Source organism: Lithobates pipiens, unplaced genomic scaffold (genome assembly GCF_037356315.1).
Source record: "Lithobates pipiens isolate NorthernLeopardFrog02 unplaced genomic scaffold, aLitPip1_a1.2 Scaffold_10, whole genome shotgun sequence".
Classification (NCBI taxonomy): Eukaryota; Metazoa; Chordata; class Amphibia; order Anura; family Ranidae; genus Lithobates; species Lithobates pipiens.
This window is the reverse complement of record NW_027507686.1, coordinates 202,790,066-202,811,374: the sequence shown is the minus strand read 5'-3', so window position 1 is coordinate 202,811,374 and position 21,309 is coordinate 202,790,066. Positions and strand designations below refer to the sequence as shown.

Here is a 21,309-nt window from a genome sequence, read left to right as displayed (position 1 = left end):
AAGACTCATTATGCCTCATAGATTATATGTTGGGGTTTTAGCTTTCCAAAATGGGGTCATTTTGTGGGCGTTTCCATTGTCCTGGTGCTACAGGGCCTTCAAAAGTGTAATAGGTAGTCAACAAGTTAGATATGTCATTTATGCTCCTAGACCACCTGATGGTGCTCCCTGCATATTGGGCCTCTCTATGTGGCCAGGCTGTCAAAAAGCCCCACATATCGCCATACTTAGGAGGAGTAGTAGAATGTATTTTGGGGCGTCATTTGTGGTATACACATGCTATGCGAGAGAAATAACCTATTACAATGACAATTTTGTGGAAAAAAAAAATCTTAATTTTGCAAAGAATTGTGGGAAAAAAATTACAACATCAAACGACTCACCACACATCTTACTAAATACCTTGGAGTGTCTACTTTCAAAAAAGGGGTAATTTGTGGGGTATTTGTACATTCCTGGCTTGTTTGGGTCACAAGAAATGAGATCAGCCACCAGTACTTCAGGTGTGATACATTTTTTATGATTTGCACCACAACTTATAGACTCTAACTTTCACACAGACCAAATAATATCCACTAGTTTGGGTTATTTTTAGCAAAGATATGTAGCAGTATAAATTGTGGCCAAAATTAATAATTTGCAAAATGTTATCACAGAAACTAAGAAAAATGCATTTTTTTCAAAACTTTCGGTCTTTTTTCATTTATAGAGCAAAAAATAAAAAACCCAGAGCTGATCAAATACCACCAAAATAAAGTTCCATTTGTATGAAAAAAAGGACGAAAATTTCATTTGGGCGCAGTATTGCATGACTGAATAATTGTCATTCAAAGTGGGAGAGAACTGAAAGCTGAAAATTGGTCTGGTCACGAGGGGGGTTTAAGTGTCCAGTTCTCAAGTGGTTAATAATAAAAAAAAAAAAAAAGGAAGATGAGTGGGAGACAGAATATCCCCCCCCCCCCCCCCCACCAAGAGGTGGCCTAAATAATTCCTCACTGATCTCTGTAGCTGCCAGTACCGTGGAGCAATTCATCCTCAAAGTTCACAACAGAGGCTTATATCTCATTGTTTTCTCTCTAAGCACAGATTTATCATTCTGTCAACCATGCAATGTGAACAAACGGCTGGTGTGGTAAGCGGTTCAGAAATAGAATGGCAGTAGCCATAGAGAGGGTTGACTGGAGGCGCCATAAAAACTTTGCTATGGGACCCCCTGAGCTGTACTTACACCCTTGGTTCTTATGTAATCTCCTGCACTGTAGCAATTACACCAGAAGATGAAGAGGCAGCACAATCAGCCAATCAGGGCATAGTACTGTCAGCCTTTTACAGCAGGGAAAAGAAAGTAGAACGACCTTCAAAAGTGTTCCGCTCCTGATCACAGCATGGACTAACCCAAGACAAGGATGTACAATAATACTTATCCGCAGCATATTTTGTAGGGAGGTCCAGGACATGACTGTGCTGTCTGGTGGAGGGATCTCAAAGCTGTCAGAACAGAATCTTTCCTTTCTTGGTAGGTAAGCAGTTCACATGCATGTATCTAAACCTAGTAATTAGCTCCCAGTGGGGTTGGAGTTATTCGGCTGTACCTGTATCAGCCCTGGAGATATTTGTTTTTAAACTCCTTGTTTTTGCTGTGTTAAGGCTGTTCTCTCACAAATGACCCTAAAGAAGCTCTAATAATTATGAGTAAGCCTGGCAGTAAGACTGTCCCTGTGGGACTAATCTAAGTGTAATGGTGTATTAAATACATTCTTAATTGTGAGCAGGATCCCAGTGGTGTAGTTCATTGACCTTTATACAAATGTGTAAATTTCCATTTAGTTTATACTATCATGTAAACATTTGCAGTGCTTTGAGGTTTTGTGCTTTTAGGAAAAAAATGTTGGATTTGAAATGGGAGCTTGCAACTTTAGCTGTTTCTTATAAACAGCTTTTAACAGAGTCCAACAGAAAAAGGGTATTTTTTTTAAACTCAAGTTTCTATTTCTTTATTTGTGAACTTTGCTAAATAACATAATCAAATTGGTCGCCTTGCGTTTTTCCACTGCAATTAAAAACAGTACAGCTCAGGGCGTAAAAAGCAAGAATGTATAACCCGGGAAGTTCCCATTCCTTCTTATTTTTGAGCTAAGAAAGCAATGACTGCTTACGTGTATTGCTGCTTGGACTGCTGAAGTCCACTATTTTTGCAAGGCTTGCTGGAAGATCTTCAGCAACCGGCACCTTTCCAAATGCCTGACCTCCCACTCATGTTTCGTTCTGTGTGTGTTTCTTCCTTTGGCCCTTATGTTACTGTAGTGCTAGAAGAAACCACAGAGCGCAACAGGGGGCATCAACATGCAGATGGGTTGTAGGCATGTGCCCTGGAATAGAACACTATTTTGGGTGTTTCGTAGGGATGGTGAACCCTGTTGTATTAGACCCAATGTTACAATTACCACAACCCGCTTGACCACAGATTTCAGCCAATGGAGGCAAGCACCTTTCCCCAGGAAAACTTCTACAGCCCATAAGTTGTTTATTTACTGGTTCCTTCCACATATATTTCAGGGATCCCATGTACTCAGACATAGCCTATCAGTCAAATCTTTCACACTTCATCCCCTTCTAGGTCAGAGCCCACAACTGGCCATCCAGCCCTTACTGTACAAACAGTCCACCCCTACATTCTTCTTTCTCCCAGCACAAATGAAAATCACAAATGCACATTAATTCACATTCTAGATACAAGGTACCACTGTACAACATATGTCACATACATAAATTCAGTGTTCACTGTGAAACAAAGTGCCTGTATTAGCTATTAAAACTATATCACAACTTGTCTCTTAAAGTGATTGTAAAGGCAGAAGGTTTTTGTTTTATCTTAATGCAGTCTACGCATTAAGATAAAAAGGCTTCGGTGTGCAGCAGCCCCCCTCAGCCCCCTTAATACTTACCTGAAGTCCCTCTAGATTCAGTGATGTTGCAGGAGTGTCTCAGCTGTCCTGGACTCCCCTCCTCATTGGCTGAGACAGCAGCGCAGCGCCATTGGCTCCCGCTACTGTCAATCAAAGTCAGTCAGCCAATGAGAAGAGGAGGAGGGTGGGGCGGGGTCGCAGCTCCATATCTGAATGGATACACACAGAGCTGTGGCTTGGCTCGGGTGCCCCCATAGCAAGTTGCTTGCTGTGGGGGAACTCACCAGGAAAGAGGGGCCAGGAGCACCGAAGGGGGACCTGAGAAGGGGCTGTTCTTTGCAAAACCATTACACACAACAGGTAAGTATAACATGTTTGTTATGTTTAACTTAAAAAAAAGCAAAAACAAAAAAAAAAAAAAACATACTTTACAATCACTTTATCCACTTTCTTACCAGGCACTTATAACCCCTTGGCCAAACCAATTTTGAGCTTTCAATACTCTCACATTGTGAATGACAATTGTACAGTCATGCAGCACTGCACCCATATGAAATTTGTAATAATTTTTTGGGGACAATAGAGCTTTCTTTTGGTGGTATTTAATCACTGCTGGGGTTTTTATCTGTTGCTAAACAAATGAAAAAAGACAGAAAATAAAAAAATAAATGAAAAAGAATCCTTTTGGTTATGAAATTTTGCAAATAAGTAATGTTTCTCCTTTACTTATGGGCACTGATAGGTGATAATAAGAAAGAGGAAACGAGAAGAAAAAAACAATGCATGGTTGAACCTATTAGTGGATGGTCATCGAGGGTTTGTCTATTTTTGTGTGTACTGAATAGGGTAGAGTCCAAGATTGTTACATTTTTACCCATGTCTTGATATTTTCATTGAGGAGCCGGTCCATTATTCTCACAAGATGGCATGCATAGTAATAGTTTAGGATTTGGTGGACCTAAACCTCCTTTGCTTTTGGGTACACATAGGGTGGCCCTTCTGATGTGTGGCTCTTTACCTAGACAAATAATGTGTTGTATATAGTTGTGAGTGCACAGTTGTTTTTTTAATACCCAAGAGATCAATATGAGACATAGCCCATGTAAAAGGATATTGTTGTTTCATGTCCTGTGAGTTCGGTGGAAAGAGGAAGATTTACAAAGCTACCGACTTATCAAACTGTATCTTCAAAATTTGAGATGGTTTGAAAAGTGGCAAACTCTTAGAGTAAATTTAGAATAGGCAGTTGAGTGTTCGTTATGAAAAATAACATATCATCTGCGTATGCAGTTACTTTGTAGTTCCTGTCTATGTGGAAGCTTTTTGTTTCTGGGTTTGCTCTGATTATTCTCAGAAACGGCTCAAGCATTGAGATAAACATCAAGGATGACAATGGGCACCCTTGTCTAGTGCCGTTCTTTATACCAAAGCTATTGGAAAAAGTCTTGTTTACTCTAACTTTTGTGCTTTAGATTAGAGTAAATGGCTCCATTTTCAAGACATCATATGGTCCTGAAAACCAATGTTTTTCAGAACTTCAAACATGTAATCCCACCCGATCCTGTCGAATTCCTTCTCCTCATCAGCCAATGAAGGGTTGAATCTATCCTCGGCTTCCGTGCCCATATTAGTGGTTAAAGCTTTCCAGGTGTCATCTCGGGCCTCTAGTCCAAGACAGAGCTCACTTGGTCTGGGTGAACTAACAATAGGCTTTATTAAGCTGTATTAAGCGTTATCTGCCCACTCTGCTCCCCTGTTAACCCTATATCTATATTTTTTATTTAACTACTTACCTATCTATCAGTTTGTCTACCTAACTATCTCTGTATCCTGCAATCTCTATATCTTGGTATAGCCATCTACAATGTCTTGGTGATTATGTGATTATATAAGTAAATATCAGAGTAGAAAGGGCCAACAGCAGGAGGAACCTCACTTTCATTCATGTTTAAAAAAGCTTAATTTGTGTTTTGACGTAAATTATATTTTTGGCTCTTATTTATCCATATGTTGTTAAGGCATAGACCGGACAGATGCATTGTTGCTTTATATGAATTTGTATAATTAAAATAAATGGGGCGAGAAATACAGATGTTTGCCTGATCACCACATAAGTGAAAGCCATGTGTTAACAGAACTGTCTATATACATTGTGTATGAGCGCAAACATTTCAGCGTTGGCAAAGGAATTCCAATGTACAGACATATGGGAAAGATGATTCATTAAATTAGTAAATCCCCCAAAATGGAAAGGCATTTAAGCAGAGGAAAAAAGTAGGAACCTTAACTGCACATGTACTCCAGGCAAATTTAAAAATAATAATATAATTAATTCAAATATATACTTGCTAAAAATAATGAAGGGTTAGAAATCCTTTTTTTCTTTTAATTATGGTTCTAAACCCAACGTTTTCCCGACAGTCTTTGTCCCAGTAACCCAACAGGAAAAAAAAAGAAAAACTATGCATGGGGACACAGGAAGAAAAACAAACACAGAAATAGCAATTTCACTTGATGCAGCCATATCTATGGGTACCTAAAGTGAAACTTAAAGCGTAACTAAACCCATTGATTTAACAGTTTCAAAAAACATTAAATTCCTGGCACGTGTCACATTGGATGTGCTCTCAACCAAACTGTCAAACCATCTAATGGCTGGTGTCATAAAATGATCACATGTGCAGCATCCTGGCAGTTGAAGATCAAACAAAGGCCAAGATGGCATCTTCCTTGGCTGAAAGCAAAAGAAGGGCCGAGTTCCGCTTTACAGTGGTTCTAAAGCCTCAAGGTTTTTTAACCTTAATTCATTGTACGCATTAGGGTAAAAAAAAACTTCTCTGCTACAGGATCCCCCCCACCCCCGCCCCCCCCTCCCTTATTCTTACCTGAGCTTAATTGAATCCAGCGACAACGGCTCTTGCGACTGTCTCCCTCCTCATTGGGCAGATTGATAGCAGCGGGAACCATTGGCTCCTGCTTCTGTCAATCAACTCCACTGACGAGGGAGCTGGGGGCAAGACCAATTCCCACTGTCTGTGTCAATGGATGCAGCAGCAGGGCTCGGAAGCGGATGACTGCCCCCATGGGCAGGGCAAGACATAGGGTGGTGGGGGCCCCTGCGCTCAAGTCACTTTTGGGCCCTACCTTCTATACATTACCGTAGTAATCGGCGTATCACACGTACACTCAAGTTTAGGAGGGAATTTTAAGGAAAAAACTTAAATTTAAATGCCCATCAATGCAGCCTTATCAGTGTCCATCTGCAGGCTTGCCCAGTGTCATTGCAGCCTTGTCAGTGTAGCCTTGTCATTTGCAGCCTTGAAGTTTAAAAATGGTGCCGCCGAGAAACAAAGCCCTGTGTATCCCGGCGGCTCTCGGGTCCTCTCAGCGGTGTAACGACATATTCGGCAACCCATCGCAGTTTGCTACGGAAGTGACATTCCGTCGCCGCTATCTTGGTACACTAAGAAGGGGTAAACTGGACATGTTGTTACACCCGGAGTTTTGCATTTTACACATATTTATAACAGTAAAGTCAGTTTATATAGTGAAATACAGGACTTAGAACTCCATCTGACTACTTAGATCTTGAATTTTAAAAGCAGTGGCAACCCTGCTCATCTCACAGGTTTGCTAATCTGACAGAAGTTCACTGCTTTTAACCACTTAAGGACCGCCGTATTGCCATTGTACGTCATCACAATGGCACAGGCAGGCACAAGCACGTACATGTACGTGCCTGCCTTCCAGTGGGTGGGGGGTCCGATCGGACCCCCTCCCGCTGGATACGGCGGTCTGTTTCCCTCCGGGAGCAATCCGTGATGAGGGGATGGCCGTTGGTTTCTGGCCACCCCCTCTCGATTGCTCCTGGCCAATGACGAACTTCCTCCCACTGTGTATTGTTTACACAGGAAGGAGGAACTGATGTCATTCTCCTCGGGCGGTCTTTTTGACCGGACTACAAGGAGAAGACTAAAAGTAAGTGCACCAAAACACTACACTGACACATAGGTACACAAACCCCCCGCCCGACCCCCCCCCGATCGCCCCCCCCCCCCCAGTCACAGTGTCACTGATTGCATTGATCATTTCTTTACTGATCAATGCATTCAGTGTCAGTTGTAAAAGTAAAAACTGTCAGGGCAGTTAGTGTTAGGTCCAGGGTAGCCCCCTATCACCCCCCAATAAAGATTTAACCCCCTGATTGCCCCTAGAGTTAACCCTTTCACCCCCTTTTGCCAGTGTCACTAAGCGATAATTTTTCTGATCGCTGCATCAGTGTCGCTAGTGTCGCTAGGTAGCTAGTTATTTTTTTAGGTTCACCGCCAGGTTTTTATATCGCTAGGTACCCCGATATACTACCCAATAATGGTTTTAACATCCTGATTGCCCCTAGTTAACCCTTTCACCCCCTTTTGCCACTGTCACTAAGCGATCATTTTTCTGATCGCTGCATCAGTGTCGCTACTGTCGCTAGGTAGCTAGTTATTTTTTTAGGTTCACCGCCAGGTTTTTATAGCGCTAGGTACCCCGATATACTACCCAATAATGGTTTTAACCCCCTGATTGCCCTTAGTTAACCCTTTCACCAGCGATCACAGTTTAAGTGTCACTGGTGACGCTGGTTAGCCAGTTAGTTATTTAGGTTCCCCGTCAGGTTTTTATATAGCGCCAGGGACCCCCATATACTACCTAATAAAAATTTGAACCCCCTGATTGCCCCTAGTTAACCCTTTCACCACTGATCACCGTATAAGTGTTACGGGTGACTCTGGTTAGTTTGCTTTTTATAGCATCAGGGCACCCACCATTTATTACCCAATAAAGGTTTAACCCCCTGATCACCCGGCAGGTGATATCAATTAGGTTTTAGGGTCAGGGTCTGCGTCGCCCCAGGCAGCGCTAGATTAGTGCCAGTACCGCTAACACCCACGCGCAAAGCATACACCTCCAATAGTGGTATAGAATCTGAACAGATCAATATCTGATCTGATCAGATCTATACTAGCGTCCCTAGCAATTCTGGGTTCCAAAAAAACGCATTGTTAGCGGGATCAGCCCAGATACCTGCTAGCACCTGCGTTTTGCCCCTCTGCCCAGCCCACCCAAGTGCAGTATCGATCGATCACTGTCACTTACAAAACACTAAACACATAACTGCAGCGATCGCAGAGTCAGGCCTGATCCCTGCGATCGCTAACAGTTTTTTTGGTAGCATTTTATATTTAAATCCGGAAGGCTGTGCTTGGTTTTCGGGGTCCCGTACGTGGCTAGGCTCCCAAAAAGTCCCCCACATGTGGTATCCCCGTACTCGGGAGAAGCAGCAGAATTTATTTTGGGGTGTAATTTGACTTCTGCCCATAGCATGTGTGAGCAATAAATCATTTAGTGACAACTTTGTGCAAAAAAAAAAAAAAGTTTGTAATATTCCCGCAACTTTTGGCAAAATATAAAATAGTCCATGGACTCAACATGCCTCTCAGTAAATAGCTTGGGGTGTCTACTTTCCAAAATGGGGTCATTTTGGGGAGTTTTGTGCTATTTTGGCATTTTATGGTTTCGAAACTGTGATAGGTAGTGAGGAGTTAAATCAAAAATTTGCACCCTTAGAAATCCTGAAGGTGGTGATTGGTTTTCGGGGTGCCGTGCGCGACTAGACTCCCAAAAAGTCCCACACATGTGGTATCCCCATACTCGGGAGAAGTAGCGAAATATATTTTGGGGTGCAATTCCACATATAACCATGGCATGTGTGAGCAATATATCATTTAGTGACAACTTTTTGTAAAAATGTTTTTTTTTTTGTCATTATTCAATCCCTTAGGACAAAAAAAATAAATATTCAATGGGCTCAACATACCCATCAGCAATTTCCTTGGGGTGTCTACTTTCCAAAATGGGGTCATTTGGGGGGGTTTTGTGCCATCTTGGCATTTTATGGCCTTCAAAACTGTGATAGGTAGTGAGGAGTAAAATAAAAAATGTATGCCCTTAGAAATCCTGAAGGCGGTGCTTGGATTTCGGGGTCCCGTACGTGGCTAGGCTCCCAAAAAGTCCCACACATGTGGTATCCCCCGTACTCAGGAGAAGCAGCAGAATGTATTTTGGGGTGTTATTTCACATATGCCCATAGCATGTGTGAGCAATATATCATTTAGTGACAACTTTGTGCAAAAAAAAGTTTGTAATATTCCCGCAACTTGTGGCAAAATATAAAATATTCCATGGACTCAACATGCCTCTCAGTAAATAGCTTGGGGTGTCTTCTTTCCAAAATGGGGTCATTTTGGGGGGTTTTGTGCTATTTTGGCATTTTATGGCCTTCGAAACTGTGATAGGTAGTGAGGAGTTAAATCAAAAATTTGCAACCTTAGAAATCCTGAAGGCGGTGATTGGTTTTCGGGGTGCCGTGCGCGACTAGACTCCCAAAAAGTCCCACACATGTGGTATCCCCATACTCGGGAGAAGTAGCGGAATATATTTTATTTTATTTTTTTGTCATTATTCAATCCCTTAGGACAAAAAAAATAAATATTCAATGGGCTCAACATACCCATCAGCAATTTCCTTGGGGCGTCTACTTTCCAAAATGGGGTCATTTGGGGGGGGGGGGTTGTACTGCCCTGCCATTTTAGCACCTCAAGAAATGAGATAGGCAGTCATAAATTAAAAGCTGTGTAAATTCCAGAAAATGTACTCTAGTTTGTAGACGCTATAACTTTTGCGCAAACCAAAAAATATACGCTTATTGACATTTTTTTTACTAAAGACATGTGGCTGAATAAATTTTGCCCTCAATGTATGACTAAAATTCAGTTTATTCGATTTTTCTTATAACAAAAAGAAGAAAATATCTTTTTTTTTCAAAATTTTCGCTCTTTTTCCATTTATATCGCAAAAAAAAATAATCGCAGAGGCAATCAAATACCATCAAAAGAAAGCTCTATTTGTGGGAAGAAAAGGACACAAATTTCGTTTGGGTGCAATATTGCATGACCACGCAATTACCAGTTAAAGCAGCGCAGTGCGAAATTGGAAAAAGACCTCTGGTCCTTAGGGTGTTTATTGGTCCGGGGCTGAAGTGGTTAAAATTCAACATCTAAGTAGACAGACAGAGTTGTAAGTACTATATTTCATTATATACTAACTTTAATGTTATAAATGCGTCTAAAATGCAAAACTCCGGTGGGTGCAACAACATGTCCGCTTTACCCCTTCTTAGTGTATCCTTACTGTGGACGGGTGTGGGGTGTAGCAATATGGCGGTGACGGAACGTCACTTCCATAGCAAACTGCGATGGGTCACCCAATATGTCGTTACAGCGGCTCTCGGGTACTCTCGCAGTCCCGAGCGGAGCCGAGAGTAGCCAAGTGTACTTGGCTCGGCTCACAGTCATGCCCAGTCCCTGTGTTATGTCCCTCATAGGGCGGGACTGGGCATGACTGTGAGCGGAGCCGAGCCGAGTACACTCGGCTATATATCTCGGTGGGGAGCCCTATTGGGCGGGGCCCATGGGCTTGGGGGTACTGGGCAGAGAGGTTTGGGGCCCCTCTGTGCAATTCCATTGCACAGAGCAGGTACAGGGCCTTGAAAAAGTATTCACACCCCTTGAAATTTTTCACATTTTGTCATGTTACAACCAAAAACGTAAAGGTATTTTATTGGGATTTTATGTGATAGATCAACACAAAGTGGCACATAATTGTAAAGTGAAAGTAAAATAATAAATGTTTTTCACATTTTTTTTTTTACAAATAAATATCTAAAAAGTGTGGAGTGCATTTGTATTCAGCCCCTTTTTCTCTGATGCATTGATGCATTCAGACAATTTCACAGTAACCATGAGATAAACCAAAGTTCAGGAATATTCCTTTATCCCATTGTTTTTCAAATCTATGTACACCACAAACTGTATGAATCGGTTCTGATATAGATGTTTTACTAACCTGACAGCTTATTATTCATAGGAAACCTTAAATTTGTTTGCAAATATTAAAGATTCTAACTACCAGCAAGTGTCCTTACATTTAACCGATTCACGCCCGCCCTATAGCCGAAAGACGGCTATAGAGCGGACGCTAACTGCCGGGAGGCCGTCCCTGGACGTCCTCCCATTTACTTCCGCTCCGCGCCGCCGCGGGTGCGCATCGGGGAAGTTCTGTGCTGGCCGTGTCCCTCGGACACAGCCAGTCACAGATCGCTGTAAACGGCCAATCACAGCGGCCATTTACAGCGCGATTGGCGTGTCCAATGAGAGATGATCTCATATGTAAACATATGAGATCATCTCTCAGTGCCGCTCTCCCTCCTCACACAGACAGTGTGTGAGAAGGGAGAGATGAACGGCTGCAGCGGCCGTAAGTTAAAAAAAAAAAAAGTAAAAAAAAGTGACATCCGCCCCAGTGCCATCCTTCCCAGTGCCATCCTCCCCCAGTGCCACCTGCCCCCAGTGCCACCTGTTAGTGCTATCTGTCCCTAGCCCCACCTGTTGTCAGTGCCATTTGTCCCCAGTGCCATCTGTCATCAGTGCCACGTATAAGTGCCATCTTTCATCAGTGCCACGTGTCATCAGTGCCCCATAGTGCCATCTGTCATCAGTGCCACATATTAGTGCCATCTGTCATCAGTGCCATGTATCACTGCCATTTGTCATCAGTGCCACTTGTCAGTGTCATGTGCCATCTGTTGTCAGTGTCACGTGTCATCAGTGCCACTTATCAGTGCCATCTGTCATCAGTGTCACGCGTCATCTGTGCCACGTATTAGTTCCATCTGTCATCAGTGCCACGTATTAGTGCCACGTGTCATCAGTGCCACGTTTAAGTGCCATCTGTAATCAGTGCCACGTATAAGTGCCATCTGTCATCAGTGCCACATATTAGTGCCATCTGTCATCAGTGCCACGTGTCAGTGCCAAGTATAAGTGTAATCAGTGCCACGTATCAGTGCCATCTGTCATCAGTGTCACGTGTTATTGTCCTGGTGCTCCAGGGCCTTCAAAAGTGTAATAGGTAGTCAACAAGTTAGATGTGTAATTTATGCTCCTAGAACACGTGATGGCGCTCCCTGCATGTTGAGCCTCTCTATGTGGCCAGGCTGTAAAAAAAGTCCCACGCATGTGGTATTGTAATACTCAGGAGGAGTATCAGAATTTTTTTGGGGGTGTCATTTGTGGTATACACATGCCATGTGAGAGAAATAACCTATTACAATGACAATTTTGTGGAAAAAAAAAAAAAAAAAAAATCTTAATTTTGCAAAGAATTGTGGGAAAAAATGACAACATCAAAAAGCTCACCATGCCTCTTACTAAATACCTTGGAATGTCTACTTTCCAAAAAGGGGTCATTTGGGGGGTATTTGTACTTTCCTGACTTGTTCGGGTCACAAGAAGCGAGATAGTCCACCAGTACATCAGATGTGATCAATTTTGTATGATTCCCACCACAGCTTGTAGACTAACTTTCACAAAGACCAAATAATATCCACTAATTTGGGTTATTTTTACCAAAGATATGTAGCAGTATAAATTGTGGCCAAAATGTATGAAGAAAAATTAATAATTTGCATAATTGTGTCACAGAAACAAAGAAATATGGGGGTTTTTTTTTCAAAATTTTCGGTCTTTTTTCATTTATAGCACAAAAAATAAAAACCACAGAGGTGATCAAATACCACCAAAAGAAAGCTCTATTTGTGGGGAAAAAAAAATCATTTGGGTACAGTGTTGCATGACTGAGTAATTGTAATTCAAAGTGTGAGAGCACCGAAAGCTGAAAATTGGTCTGGGCAGGAAGGATGTTTAAGTGCCCAGTAGGCAAGTGGTTAAAGAGTACCTGTCATTTCATATCCATCATGGCAGCGCCTGTTAGCGGGCATCCACCCACCTGCTGCTGCCACTTCCCTCACCTTGTTGTGTCACTGCCGTTCCAATAAAGTGAATGGGAATGTCAGTGATTCAACAGCGGGTCATAGGAGGAGCCAATGCGGGACAGATATGACAGTTGCTCTTTAAAATTTATGATTTATATTGAGTTGATTTAAATCAAGCCTTTTTACCAGTGATTTAAATCGACTTGATTTAAATCAAATCCACCCTGGACAAAAATTGAACTTTTTGGTCTAAAAGCAAAACCCTATGTGTGGCAAAAAACTAACACTGCACATCACCCTGAACACACCACCCCCACCGTGAAGCATGGTGCTGGCAGCATCATGTTATGGGGATGCTTTTCTTCTGCAGGGCAGAGAAGCTGGTCAGAGTTGATGGGAAGATGGATGGAGCCAAAAAAAGGGCAATCTTAGAAGAAAACTTGTTAGAGTCTGCAAAAGACTTGAGACTGGGGCAGAGGTTCACCTTCCAGCAGGACAACCACCCTAAACATACAGCCAGAGCTACAATGGAATGGTTAGATCAGGGGTCTCCAAACTATGGCCCTCCAGTTGTTCAGGAACTACAATTCCCATCATGCCTAGTCATGTCTGTGAATGTCAGAGTTTTACAATGCCTCATGGGATGTGTAGTTCTGCAACAGCTGGAGGGCCATAGTTTGGAGATCCCTGGTTTAGATCAATGCATATTCATGTGTTAGAATGGCCCAGTCAAAGTCCAGACCTAAATCCAATTGATAATCTGTGGCAAGACTTGAAAATTGCTGTTCACAGACGCTCTCCATCCAATCTGACAGAGCTTGAGCTATTTTGCAAAGAAGAATGGGCAGAAATATCACTCTCTAGATGTGCAAAGCTGGTAGAGACATCCCCAAAAAGCCTTGCGGCTATAACTGCACACGAACGGGGGTTCTACAAAGTATTGACTCAGGGGGGCTGAATACAAATGCATGCCACACTTTTCACATATTTATTTGTAATGTTGAAAAAATGTTGAAAACCATTTATCATTTTTACAATTATGTGCCACGTTGTGTTGGTCTATCACATAAAATCCCAATAAAATACATTTATGTTTTTGGTTGTAACATGACGATATGTGGAAAATTTCAAGGTGTATGAATACTTTTTCAAGACACTGTAAGTATAGAGATTTTTATTTTTTTTAAAAATAACAAACAACTTTTACAATTGCTTTCACTTCATTGTTAGTGTATGGTGGGAGTTATATGTAAAAGAAGCAGGCCCGTGGTCCTGGTCTAAAGTCATTTTTGGCTAGGTCTACTTTAAATTCCACAATGTTTCCGCAACTGTCAATCATTAACCACTTTGCGCCCAGGCCAATTCTGACATTTCTCTCCTACATGTAAAATTCATAATTTTTTCGCTAGAAAATTACATAGAACCCCCAAACATTATATATGACCCTAGAGAATACAATGGCGGTTGTTGCAACTTTTTATCTCGCACGGTATTTGCGCAGCAATTTTTCTAACACGTTTTTTTTTTCAGAAAAAAAACAGTTTCATGCTTTAAAAAAACAAAAACAGTAAAGTTAGCCCAATCTTTTCCATAATGTGAAAGATGAAGATACGCCCAGTAAATAGATACCAACATGTCACGCTTCAAAATTGCACGCACTCGTGGAATGGCGCCAAACTTTGGTATTTAAATTTTTTTACTGGTTACATGTTTTGAGTTACAGAGGAGGTCTAGGGCTAGAATTATTGCTCTCGCTCTAACGTTCGTGGCGATACCTCACATGGGACAGGGGCGCTTTAATTTTTTTTTTTATTATTGTTAATTTTACTTTTATTTTTTTAGTTTGACACTAAAAAAAAAAAAAAAAAAAAAAAAAAAGCATGATCGGACCTATTTACAGTGAGATATGGGGTCAATAAGACCCCACATCTCACCTCTAGGCTGGGAAGCCTAAAACCAAAAAATAAATAAAAAATAACCGATCACGGCTTCCCAGCCGAGGCGGCGCCGTTATTTGAATGCAGAGGCCGGGCGTGACATCATAACATGGGGCCTGGCCTCCGAACGATCATAGAGAGTCTATGATCACCATCTGGGGGCCGGCGGATCCTGTCTCCGACTCACCGATGGAAGCGGCGAGTCGGTAGAAGCACCGGAGGGCAGCAGGAGGGGGGGGGATGTCCCCTCCAGCCGCCCATAGGAACGATCAAGCGGTGGAACAGCCGCTATGATCATTCTTATGGTGCAGGGAATCGCCGGATTAAAATGCCGATATCTGAATGATGTCTGTAGCCTCAGGCATCACTCAGATATACCCCCAGAAAGTCGAGGCCGTCCCAGGACGTCCTCCCGGCGCGAAGTGGTTAATAATGCTGAAGCTCCCTCCCCTGTCACCATTTTTCTCTTGGTGTCAAAACTTGTCAGAAGTGACACATGCTGATAGCAGAGGAAAAAAGCAGCAGACAGAATTGACACTTAGGGGGTTATTTACTAAAGGAAAATCCACTTTGCACTGCAAGTGCACTTGGAAGTAAAGTCACTGTAGATCCGAGGGGGACATGCAAGAAAAATAAAAAACAGCATTTTAGCTTGCACATGATTGGATGATAAAATCAGCAGAGCTTCCAATCATATCAGATCTACCCTTTAGAATTAGAGCGACTGCACTTTCAAGTGCACTTGTAATGCAAAGTGGATTTGCCTTTCGTAAATAACCCCCTTAGTGTATTTAATTGAGACAAGTACACACTATAGAGGGATATGCTTTGTTCATATTTCATGTCAGAGGTTTACAACCACTTTAAAGAGTAAGTAAACCCCTCTATCGTTTTCAGTCAAGGAAGCTGCCATCTTTGCCGCTGTTTAATCTACAGCTGCCATGATGCTGCACATGTGATCAGTTATGACACCAGCCATTGGATGGTTTCACAGTTTGGTTGAGAGCACAACCGATGGAAGTGTTACATTTCTGGCACGTGCCGTAAATGAAACTGTTTTATGGATGGGTTTACTTCCTCTTAAGGATCGGAAGGATTTGTCCCCTAATGACCAGGCCTTTTTTTTGCGATATGGCACCGCGTTGCTTTAACTGACAATTGCACGGTCATAGGATGCTGTATCCAAATAAAAATGTACTTTTTTCACACAAATAGAGCTTTCTTTTGGTGGTATTCCATCACCTCTGCGTTTTTTTATTGTTTGCGCTATAAACAAAAAAAGAGCAACAATTTAGAAAAATCAGTTTAGGCCAATATGTATTCTACATATTTTTGGTAAAAATTAATTAATAAAAAAAATTAGTGTATATTGATTGGTTCGTGCAAAAGGTATAGTGTCTACAAAATAGGGGATATATTTATGGCATTTCATTTTTTTTTCAATAAGTAATGGTCGGTGATCTGCAATTTAAACGGGACTGTGACATTGCGACGGAAAGATCAGAAGCTTTTGACACTTTTTTGGGACCATTAACAATTATACAGCGAGCAGAGCTAAAAATAGCCACTGATTACTGTAAAAATGTCACCGGCAGGAAAGGGGTTAACACTAGGGGTCGCTCAAGGGTTAAATGTGTTACCTAGGGAGTGATTCTAACTGTGGAGGAGACCGATCGCTGTTCAGCAGCCTAATCAGTAAGAACAACAAATCTGTCTCTCCACCCCTGACAGAACGGAGATCTGTCTATTTACATTGACATCTTTTTTTAGCGTCCTGCCAGCGCACTGCTCCAGTGTGAAAGCCTTTGGACTTGTGGGAGGAGCGGCTCTTTCAGGGCGATTTGCAGGTGTTATTTTTAGTGCTGTAGCGCCTGCTAAGCGCCCCAGTGTGAAAGGGGTCTGAGAGGTTACATTTGCCAGGATGATGAAAGCAACATAGGTTGTGGTTTATTGGGGGCGTAGATGGGATCGCTCTTTGGGAGGTCTGAAGAAAGGACCCATGTTTAATTAAAACCTATTTGACAAATGCTGCAGAAGAAAAAAAGAAAAAAAAAAAAGTATTTTGGGTGAAAATAAAGAAATAAGCATGACTGACCTGTCCTTCTTTTGGGCACAAGCAGCTGATGACTTCATTAACCATTACTGGTAGATGCAAAGCCTTTCCACACTCTGCCTCTGAGCTCCCGTCTGTGTGTTGAAGCCGCCTTGATGGCACACAATATTTGCGCAGTCTGACGTATTTTCTGCAGATTGCGAGGCTTAACTTGAAAATCATGCTTCTGCTGGCAACCACAGGAAAGAAATGAAAAACTTAATTTAGAACTTTCGGCTATATAAACAATTCAAATCCCTGCTTTCCAAATGACAACAAAAACACACTACTAACCACAGTGCCAAACATACTTGGGTATTTGAGCATTAGGCAGACCATGGGCTTCCTTGCAAATAAATACGGACATTCTGACCTCTGGAATTCCTCGTTTGCAGTGTGGACAAACTTGTAATAGAAAGTGTGTGCCACTTAACATTCAGATGCAAAATGATACATATACCACAATTTTACCCATATCAGTCCACAATTCTAGAGCTCGGGGCTCACTTGCACTATTGTAATCCAGATATGCAATCCAAGGACAGACTCCAGCATTGATTTCTCTTCATTGTAACATTTTAGTTTTTGCCTTTGCAAAACTGCATTACAATGAGAGATTAAAGTGATTGTAAAATCATTTTTTTGTTTTTTTTCAATAAAAATAACAAACACGTTATACTTACCTGCTCTGTGCATTGGTTTTGCACAGGGCAGCCCAGATCCTCCTCTTCTCGGGTCCCTCTTTGCTGCTCCTGGCCTCTCCCTCCTGTTGTGTGCCCCCACAGCAAGCAGCTTGCTATGGAGGCACCCGAGTCACAGCTAGCTGTGTCCATTCAGACACGGCTCCACCCCCTCTCTGTCCTGATTGGCTGACTGACCTTGATTGACAGCAACGGGAGCCAATGGCACCGCTGCTGTGTCTCAGCCAATCAAGAGGGAGAGTCTCGGACGACCGAGACACTCGTGGATATCACTGGATAGAGATGGGGCTCAGGTAAGTATTAGGGGGTGCTAGGGCAGCTGCTGCACACAGAAGGCTATACATCTTAATGCATTAAGATAAATGGCGGCACAGTGGTGTAGTGGTTAGCACTCTCCCCTAGCAGTAAAAATGGTTGCTGGTTCGAACCCCAACCATGACACTACCTGGAGTTTGCATGTTCTCCCTGTGCCTGCGTGGGTTTCTTCCCACATAAGACATGCTGGTAGGTTAATTGACTTCTGTCTAAATTGGCCCTAGTAGATGAATGTGAGTTATGGACCTTAGATTGTAAGCTCCTTGAGAGTAGGACCAATGTGAATGTACAATGTATATGTAAAACGCTGACATCGCTATACAAGTACCTTAAATAATAATAATAAACCTTGTGACTTTACAACCCCTTTAAGCTCCTGTTTACACCAAAAGGGGCTTTGAAATCGCATAACTTCCCTTAAAGCGGTTCTGCACCTAAAAAAAAAAAATATTAAAAGCCAGCAGCTACTAATACTGCAGCTGCTGACTTTTAATAAAAATCACACTTACCTATCCTAGGGTCCAGCGATGTCGGCGGCAGATGACGAGCGATCGCTCGTCTCGCTGCTGCCCCCGCCGCCATCCTCTGTCAGGGTTTCGGAAAGTAAAGCATTACAGCTTCACTGCCCGGTTCCCTACTGCGCATGCTCGAGTCGCGGCTGCGCGTCTCTTATGGTCCCCCGCTGTGTCTCTGGGAACTGTGTGTTTCCCAGAACACAACAGGGGGGGCGGGGCGTCTGCGGGGGTCTGCGGCGGTCTGCCCGGAGTGGGTGCAGATACCTGGATTATCCAGGTAACTGCACCCCCTCCCCCCTGAAAGTTGCCGATTGTGGCACCGGAGGGGGGGAGGGATCAGATTAGCGGAACTTCCCCTTTAGGGTGAAGAACCGCTTTAAAAAGTCACGCAATTTCAAAGCCGCAAATCAGTGCGACTTGCCTGACTTCATGCACAAATGCATAGATGCAAGTCACACCTGAAAATTCAAAAAATAGTGCAGGAACCTTTTTTCAAATCGAGGCATCACCGCAAAGTCGGCGTTGCACTGATTTGAACATTTCCATTGCCGACAATGTCATGTTATGCTATTTGGACCTGTCAAACAGCAGCATAGTGTGATGTGCTGTTGTGTGGTGACAAGTGGTGACAAGTGGTGCCTACCTTTACACTGTAATAAACTTCACCATATCTGCATTTTATTGCAGCTCATTGCACATCACCTTCGGGCTGCGCTGCAGTGCGATTGGGTCACATAGAAAACAATTGTTTTCTATGTGCTTGAGCGGTGACTGATATTCCTCCAGTGGTGAAAAAAAGGTGAACAAGCCCTAAATCAGATGAGTTTGCTTTGATATGCGGACCCGTGTCTTATTAGTGTTAGTGGTAGGGCTATTGTTAGGGTTAGCATTTTTTGGCACAAGAAAATACCGGGGATAGTCAAAAAGCAGCTTCCGTTATATTCTGAAGCCATTTAAAGCCCATATCATCCTAAGAACCACCTTTATTTCTCCAACCTTATCGACTCCAATGCTTATTGCCAATATGCTAAAAACCCCTGAAATGTTCCACTCTTTGTCGAAAATTCCAATAAAGCAAAAAAATCCAAAATTTTACCCGTCCTTGGTCACAATTTATGAAACAAAATGGGCTTCATAGTGAAAGAAGACAACTAGAACCATACAGGCTGCTGCTAACAATACCTTCCTATTCATACAAAAACCCTAAGCAACAAGCCAACAAGAATCACTTCCCCACTTGCCTTCTGGGCACTTTTACCCCCTTTCTGCCCAGGCCAATTTTCAGCGCTGTCGCACCTTGAAAGACAATTGCACGGTACTGTACAGGATTGTACCCATATGAAATTTTTATCTTTTTTTTTTTTACACAAATAGAGCTTTCTTTCGGTGGTGCTTAACCTCTTGCCGATCAGCAGCTGCCGCTTTAAGAGCAATAACAGTAGAGAGAGATTGTCTGTTCCTAGTGATCAGGAAAAGCGATCTCTCTCTACTCCCAGTCAGTCCACTCCCCCCCCACAGTTAGAAACACCTCCCTAGGGAACACTTAACCCCTTGATCGCCCCCTACAGTTAACCCGTTCCCTGCCAGTGCCATTTCTACAGTAAATCAGTGGATATTTTTAGCACTGGATTGCTGTATAAATGTCACTGGTCCCCAAAAAAGTGTCTGATCTGTCTGCTTACAGTCCGGCGAAAAATCACTGATCACCGCCATTACTAGTAAAAATGAAATGAATAATAAAAATGCCATAAATATACCCCCTATTGTGTAGAGGCTAGAACGTTTTGCGCAAACCAATCAATATACGCTTATTGTATTTTTTTTTTGTTTTTTTTTACCAGAAATATGTAGAAGAATACATATTGACCTAGACTGATGAAGAAAATCTTTTTTTTTTTGGGATATTTATTGTAGCAAAATGTACAAAAAATGTTATTATTATTTTTTTTTTCTAAATTATCGGTCATTTTTTGTTTATAGCGCAAAAAATACAAACCGTAGGGGTGATCAAATACTACCAAACAAAAGCTCTATTTGTGGAAAAAATAAAGGACATGAATTTTGTTTGGGAGTCACCGTCGCACGACCACGCAATTGTCAGTTAAAGCGATGCAGTGCCGAATCGCAAAAAGTGCTCTGGTTAGGAAGGGGGTAAAATCTTCCAGGACTGAAGTGGTTAAACACAACTGTGTTTTTTTTTTTTCGTTTTTGCTAAACAAACAAAAAAAGACTGACATTTCGGGGGAAAAAACATTTTTTTAGTTTCTGTTGTAAAATTTTGCAAACAGATATTTTTTCTAATGGGCACTGATGAGGCAGCACTGATGAGGCAGCACTGAAAGGTAATGATGAGGCAGGACTGAAGAGCACTGAAAGGCGGCACTGATTGACAGCACCAGCAGCCACTGATTGGCAACACTGATGGGGCTGCACTGACCATTAGGACACTAATGATCAGTGCACTGATTATCAGTGTAGATGTCCCCTTTTACACTAGCCGGTTACCAGCTCTCTAGCCTCCTCACCCTGTGACAGCTTAGGAAAGAATGCAGATAACTGGCGCGTGTGTTCATATTGTGTTCAGCTGTGACTGGACACAGCTGATCACAAGATAAAGTGGCACTGATTGGCTCTTTACCCTGATCTGTGATGAGCTGTGTCCAGAGGGAGCCATCATGGGAGGATGTCATATGACTCCCTCCAGAACTGGCTGACCGCACTGTAGCCGTCATTTTGCTATAGCATAGTAGGCAAGTGGTTAAAATGGTTGTAAACCCTTACATATATCCAGTAAAGGGACTGGCCTCAAGTGATACATAGAGATGAAACAAATCCACCTACATAGGCTGTACCTGTTTACAGTCTTCTGTTCTCTATATCAGTTCAAAGTGCATAATTTATATAGCTTGTCTGAGAGATCAGAAAAAAGAGGGGCAGAGAACTGAAAATCACACAATGCAGAACTCAGT

The 21,309-nt window shown here is 42.4% G+C and overlaps 1 protein-coding gene across 6 annotated transcripts in view; it reads right to left on the bottom strand.

Moving 5' to 3' along the window:
• The window catches only part of METTL15 (methyltransferase 15, mitochondrial 12S rRNA N4-cytidine), a 456,062-nt gene that overhangs the window by 404,319 nt on the left and 30,434 nt on the right, over nucleotides 1-21,309 (bottom strand). For 3 of the 6 annotated variants that reach the window (XM_077460855.1, XM_077460858.1, XM_077460857.1), the window contains exon 2: nucleotides 16,813-16,996. In XM_077460855.1, the coding sequence (XP_077316981.1) occupies nucleotides 16,813-16,996 (184 nt within the window). Of the gene's footprint in view, nucleotides 1-16,812; nucleotides 17,000-21,309 lie in introns of all 6 variants that reach the window. The other 3 variants (XM_077460854.1, XM_077460859.1, XM_077460856.1) reach the window with 1 other exon arrangement.